Here is a 7,406-nt window from a genome sequence, read left to right as displayed (position 1 = left end):
TTCCCCAAAAAAAAAAAAAAAAAAAAAAAACTGCAGCCTCCGGTACTGCAGGAATAACCTACTCCAATAAAACAGGCTTATTGAAAATGCACATTAATTCTCTGCCAGCAGGAGGCGCTTTTGGAACGGCAGAAATAGAACCCCAGTTTCCCCGGTAACGGAAGTAAACAAAGCAGGCAGCACCGGACCCTGAAACGTGCAGCACTCATGTTTATTTAACAAAATCATAGCCTTTTGAAGTTTAATCGTCACATTAAGCTGTATCGCAATTCTGGTCTTTCCGTCCCCAAATTTAATACCTTCTGAAATCATAATTAAGACTTTCTTGTACAATTTTATGGCCTTAAATTTGATACCACTAAATTTAAGACTTTTTAAGGACCCATGGGAACCCTGTAAGATCTATTCAAAAAGAAAAGTTTTTTTTTTACTTGTAATAATATTTCACAATATTAGTGTTTTTACTGTATTTTTTATCAAATAAATACAGCCTTGGTGAGCAGAAGAGACTCTTTCAAAAACATTAACCCCAAAACTTTTTAACGGTAATGTATATAAATAATAAAAGATTATGCATATTTCACAAAACTACGAGCAGAACTGACTTGGACTCTTCTCCTCCACCAGGTCACAGGCACACAGCAGATCCGTGTCGATGGAGATTGGCTTCTGTCGGATCCAGAACTTTGTGCTTGTCTTCTGATTGGTGACAGGATCGATCTCGACCTTTTCACCAGAAATTCCTGGAAAAGTGAGGTGGTTTTATCTTAAAAATCACTTATAGATGCATTTCAACTGTCTGTTTTTATCAAAAGAGTTTACATAAAAACGACGCCCAGGTTTTAAAGATTAACAGGTGTGTGGGTTTATTTCCCTGTTATTTAAATATGAAAGGAGAACCAACCCAGACTGACACTGATTCTGTAGGAAACGCTGTGAGAGAGAGAGGTCTGGATTATTATTACAGGTCTATCTCAGAAGCACACACACACACACACACACACACACACAGTCCATCCATAATGGATGTGACAGCTGTCAATCGTTCACATGACTTAAAAAAAATTGCATGCAAACATCAGTGTTTCAGAAAAAAATTCCAGCCTGTCAATCACAGTGAAATTCCTAAAGAGATTCCCTGGCTCACACAGGCTTCCTGCACCTGGAGCGCTGCTGTAATTGGGATGGAGCTGTGACTGTAGCAACAGTCAAGTGTGCTGGATTTTTTTTTGTGTGTTTTCACAAAATAGGACTGTGTTTGATCTGAAGACCATCTGCCAAACTTTTGTTCATGAGTTGAGTCACGCGCTTTGAGAGGTGGAGAAACTGAGAAGTCAGGAGAAGCAAGGAAGAACTGGAGAGACTTTCTCAAGTCTCTCTCTCTCTTTATATACAGTGGGTACGGAAAGTATTCAGACCCCCTGGGGTCTGAATACTTTCCGTACCCACTGTATATATATATATAAGTCTTAGTTATATTATTTATGTACAATCTTCCATGTTCTAATATAAAAACTATATAACAATTATTGCATAGTAATTTATATATTATACTACATTGTAGTATTCTGTTAATAATATATAGTATTAATATTACACTATAATATAATAATAATAATAATAATATATAAATATTACACTACATTAATCTATGATTAAATGAAAAATTTAGCATGCAATGTTAAAATCTTAGTTGATTTATTTGCATTTTAAAATTAGTAAATGTATATTTATTTATATAATATATAATTTAACAAATATATATTAGTTATTATATATTTCATAAACAAATATAAATTATATATATTGAATATATATATATATATATATATATATATAATAATTCATATGTAATACTAAACTATAATATTTTGTTAATACTATATAATAATAAAATAATATTTACTATGTATGATTGAAGGAATTTTTTTGAATGACACGTTAACATTTTATAGTTTCTATTTGCATTTTTATGTAATTTTATTATTTGTTATTATTGTATACAATAGCATACTTTCCTAAACCATACGTTTAGAATAATAATACAATACAATTACATACTATTATTATATGCTTATATATGCTATATTATACTATTTCATACTACTAACACTACAGTAAAGTACTCTGTTTTGTCCCTCTGAATCTGAAGAGAACTCTTGTATCGGATCTGGATGTTGGGTCTGTGTTTTGGCAGAAGTAGAGCCAGATATTTCATCAATGTAAAATATAGTGATTTATAAACAGTACCTAGCTGCACGTCTGTGGTGAAGCGGAGCTTGTGGATCATGCTGATCTTGAAGGACTTGTAGTGGTGGCTGCTCAACATGTCCTGTACCGTAGTGATGTCTATAGGCGGGTCCTCCTCTGAGCTCTCCTCACCTCGAGAACCTGCAGATGAAGACGGGACGGGATGAAGAAGCAGATGTGTGCGTTACGTGTGCATCTATGCACTTTACATTTAATGTTGCTGTTAATGATGCTCAATAAAGTGCATCAATTTAATTCAATCTAAATAAAAGGAAAAACTCTTCCATGAATGTGAAACGTTCAAAGATCATGTGCTGCAACGGCAGGAGCATCAGAAATGTCTTCAAAACTCACTGTTTTCTCGGACCAAGCAGAACGCCATGGTTCCCTGGCTCTCCAGCGTACTGTCCAAATCCACCGCCACATTCGGATCGGTTTGCTTCTCCAGTCGATACATGGGGCCTGAAACAAATCACACAAACTCTTAGCATTTTATTTGAGCTGTTATGAATTCGGTTTATTTGACTGTGGTTGCACATGATCTACAAAATGCATTTCACTGCACTGGTCGAGCTCAAAGATCATTACAAGCATAATAATATTCAAAGATCATGTGTTCATGCCATTAAACCATTAAAGTGTTTACTTGTTGCAGACACATTAGTAAACCACACATACAACTTTATGCATGTTTGCTATGTGTATTTTATCAATCAAATGATGTAAATTCTCTAAACAAATCACACCTATAAGAGCCCTAAGAGTTTGACATTCTAAAGAAAAACGATTGCAAGAATCATTAATTTGATTCTAAAAACATGCTTAATGTTACATACAAATAAATAAACAATACAGATAAAAATACAATAAATTGACAACATATCTTTCGATCTAGTTGGGTCCACAAACAAATGACTCCTATGAACCGGTTCTTTTAATCATTTTGAATCTTTTATTGAGTTTACTGAATCAAATAAACTCTTGTTTACATGACAGCATAACCAATAATAACTTATAAATATATCTACATTACCATTCAAAAGTATAGGGTCAGTTTCATTTTTAAAGAAATGAATACTTTTATTCAGCTAAGATGCATTAAATTGATCAAAAGTGACAGTAATAATATTTATAATGTTACAAATAATTTCCATTTTAAATAAATGCTGTTCTTTTGAACTTTCTATTCATCAAAGAATCTTAAAAAAACGTATCACTGTTTCCACAAAAAATATGAAGCAGCACAACTGTTTTCAACATTGATAAGAAATGTTTCTTGAGCAGCGTATTAGAATGATTTCTGAAGGATCATGTGACACTGAAGACTGGAGTAATGATGCTGAAAATTCAGCTTATCACCATATTTTAGTTATTATAAACTGTGATATTTCACAATATTCATGTTTTTACTGTATTTTCGATTAAATAAATGCAGCCTTGGTGAGCAGAAGAGACTTTTTTCAAAAATACTACAAGATCTTACAGACCCATGATTTTCCAACAGTAGTGTTGTTTTTTCTTTCTTTCTCATAACATTAATCATCTCTACTATACTGACCTCATATGTACTCTGAACTTTTGAAGAGTTTTATACTGTCATGAGAGAAGGTAGCCATCATAAATGACTTCAGGCTGAGCAGAGCAGTTCAAAAACAAAAAATATGAAGCAGCACAACTGTTTTCAACATTGATAAGAAATGTTTCTTGAGCAGCGTATTAGAATGATTTCTGAAGGATCATGTGACACTGAAGACTGGAGTAATGATGCTGAAAATTCAGCTTATCATCATATTTTAGTTATTATAAACTGTGATATTTCACAATATTCATGTTTTTACTGTATTTTCGATTAAATAAATGCAGCCTTGGTGAGCAGAAGAGACTTTTTTCAAAAATACTACAAGATCTTACAGACCCATGATTTTCCAACAGTAGTGTTGTTTTTTCTTTCTTTCTCATAACATTAATCATCTCTACTATACTGACCTCATATGTACTCTGAACTTTTGAAGAGTTTTATACTGTCATGAGAGAAGGTAGCCATCATAAATGACTTCAGGCTGAGCAGAGCAGTTCAAAAACAATCTGTTAGAGATAATGTGCTGGGATTTACAGCTATTTATAATCTGGCATGATTAATATTGCTCAGTGCAAACAATCTAATTTGACTTTTTATTGTCCAATCAGACGGTATCTACCCATCTAAGACCTAAAGACCAATTAACTCTGACCGATCTTCACAAACCTCTCTCTCTCATTTGGAGAGGTTTGTGAAGATAAGTCAACAACTATTGCCTTGCAGGGGCAATTGACGGCTATAAAAAAAATTTAAAAATTTAAAAATGGCTGTTTATTTCTAGTCAGAAGCAAGAAAAAATGCCCAGAGGCAGGATCAATTCTTTCCCTCATTTGTTTCGCCAGAAAAGAAGGGAAAAAACCAATACAGAGAAGCTGCCAATCTAAACAGGGCAAACACTAAGGGCGATATTTACCCTTTTGCAAATACCATGGTTTTCCAAAATGTCACCAGAGTCTCCGAAAGCTTACAACCTCTACGGAGGAAGAAATATGTTCAAGACAGCCTCCAGCACAATGCGAGATAAAGCAGAACACAAACGAAGTCAACGAGTGTATCCATTCTATACAACACTTCAGTTCTGGGCCTGACGTGCAGGAATGGAAGAAGGAGAGAGCGTCTCTCTGAATCTATGGGAGAAAATGTGACACCGATGAACTGTGACTAATTCAGAAACACACCATCTGCCCTTTTACAAGCTTTCCTGCGCTGATCTCAATGAGCCAAGAGGTTATTTTTATCCATTTTATCATGCGTCAGGTGAAAACTGTTAGTCTGATCACTTAGTAAAGTAACAGCACACCTCTCACTGAAAAGACACATATCAAATTATATTTCATATTTAGAGTTGATCTGCAAATAAATTGTCTAAATCATTTTGTATTTCTAAATAATCCAGAAATAAGGAAATACCGTGCATTAACTGCATTTATTTTATCAAAAATATATTAAAAACAATAATACTGTGAAATATTATTATAATTTACAGTCAGAGTTCCAACACATTTTCCAATTCAAAAATTCCATAAAATTACTTTCAAGACTTAAAATTCCAGACCATATTTCATAATGAAAATCAAATGATTAAGGCTAAATAACAATAAATAAAAATGAATAAATAAATAACAAACATACATTTCATCTGTTATATTTAATTACATTTAATCTGTTATCAAGCTTTAATTATATTTTAATTTTTATTTTGTTTTCTAATTTTAGTTTATTTTATTTACATAAAAATGTGTGTGCGTGTGTGTGTGAGTGTGTGTGTCTACTGGTATATATGGTTTATGACACAAACGTGAATAATGGCATGGGTACTACAACATAAACATGGTTTATGAGGACACTTCCTGTGTCCCTGTAAAACAAAAGGCTTAAAAAAAACCATACAAAACTGTGTTTTATGAAATTCAAAAATTGGCAGTAGTTTTCTGTAAGGGGTAGGTTTAGGTGTATGGTTGGTGTAGGGCGATAGAAAATACAGTTTTTTACCATTACACCTATGAAGAGTCCCCGTAAACCACAAATGCAACTGTGTGTGTGTGTGTGTGTGTGTGTGTGTTTTTTTGCATATTTCATAGTGAAAATCAAATGATTAAAGGTGTAACGATTAAAGGTTCAATAGTGTTGTCACGTACCAAAATTTCAGTAGTCGGTACCAATACAAGTAAAATTTCACGGTTCTCGATAAATGAACTTTTTTTTTAACTATTTGAAAATAAAAACAAATAAATAAATAAATTAATTAATTAATTATTAATGCTAATAATATTTAAGTAAATAATACATACAAAGCTGAATTTTCAGCATCATTACTCCAGTCTTCAGTGTTTTTTTAATGTTTTCAAGGATGTATTTATTTGATTTATTTGAAGTACAGTAAAAACAGTAATATTGTGAAAAAGTATTACAATTTAAAATAATTGACTTCTATGTGAATATATTGTAAAATGTCATTTATTTCTGTGATCAAAGCTGAATTTTCAGCATCATTACTCCAGTCTTCAGTGTCACATGATCTTCAGAAATAATTCTAATATGCTGCTTTGCTGCTCAAGAAACATTTCTGATTATTATCAATGTTGAAAACAGCCAACTCAATATTTTTGTGGAAACTGTGATACGTTTTTTCAGGATTCTTTGATGAATAGAAAACAACAGCATTTATTTGACATTATAAATGTTTTTACTGTCACTTCTGATTAATTTAAGGCGTCCTTGCTGCATTAAAGTATTAATTTCTTCTCAAAAAAAATATAAACAAATCATACTCGCGCAAACTTTTGAACGGTAATGTATATGCAATGATAATATATGGTAATTAATTTATATAGAATTCAACTGATGTGCAGTCACAGGTATGTGTATATATGAAAGACTTCAGTGATCAGATTTCAGAGCCGTTTTATAATGAATCTTTAATAACTGGAGGCCAGACGTACCATGTGGAGCTCCAAATCCAATCATTTTGTGTGCATGTGTGTCATTAAAATATCAAGCCAAGTGCTAAATAAAACAGCTAATACTAAATACCCACAAATACAGCAACTGCTGAAAACGTTTATCTTTGTATAATGTCTCAATGTATTCACCCTAAGCTCATAAAGCATAACAGTCACAGTCTGAGCTCATCTGTAGTTCATACACAGGCACACCGACTCCGAACCGCAGCCATCGCCGCCTCCCAAATGTCACCAACATTTACCCTGATAAGGCTCATCGGAGGCATTCAATCGCGCTTATCTCCCCCAACAGACACACCGAGCTTTACAAACCCCGAGCCACTCATAAAACTAGTCATATTTTACAGTGCGCACCCTTTCTAGTGTCCACACGTCCTACCATTATATATTCACTCAGTTTAACTGCTAAGCAAAGCAATAGCATTTTTTATAGCAAAAATATTAGACTTTTTCATATCAGTACAAACATTTAAACTTTAAAAAAAAATTACATTAAAACTAAAACATTAAATAAACACAAAATTAAATTAATAACAATAAATAAATACATAAATATGTATTATTTAAAAATATATAATATTTAATCTCTGTCAATATGCTTTAATTAGATTTTA

General features: G+C 32.6%; 1 protein-coding gene across 1 annotated transcript in view; it reads right to left on the bottom strand.

Annotated features, from left to right (window-relative positions):
- LOC107654292 (target of rapamycin complex 2 subunit MAPKAP1-like) overlaps window positions 1-7,406 on the bottom strand; it is a 46,606-nt gene that overhangs the window by 6,514 nt on the left and 32,686 nt on the right. Inside the window, exons 8-10 of the mRNA XM_016441317.1 lie at window positions 2,605-2,712; window positions 2,251-2,391; window positions 606-743 (exon numbers count right to left, since the gene is read on the bottom strand). Coding sequence (XP_016296803.1) covers window positions 606-743; window positions 2,251-2,391; window positions 2,605-2,712 — 387 coding nt within the window. The remainder of the gene's footprint in view (window positions 1-605; window positions 744-2,250; window positions 2,392-2,604; window positions 2,713-7,406) is intronic.

This window comes from Sinocyclocheilus anshuiensis, unplaced genomic scaffold (genome assembly GCF_001515605.1).
Source record: "Sinocyclocheilus anshuiensis isolate Anshui unplaced genomic scaffold, SAMN03320099.WGS_v1.1 scaffold163, whole genome shotgun sequence".
Lineage (NCBI taxonomy): Eukaryota > Metazoa > Chordata > Actinopteri > Cypriniformes > Cyprinidae > Sinocyclocheilus > Sinocyclocheilus anshuiensis.
The sequence above is the reverse complement of the archived record's forward strand: the minus strand, read 5'-3'. Positions and strand labels throughout refer to the sequence as shown.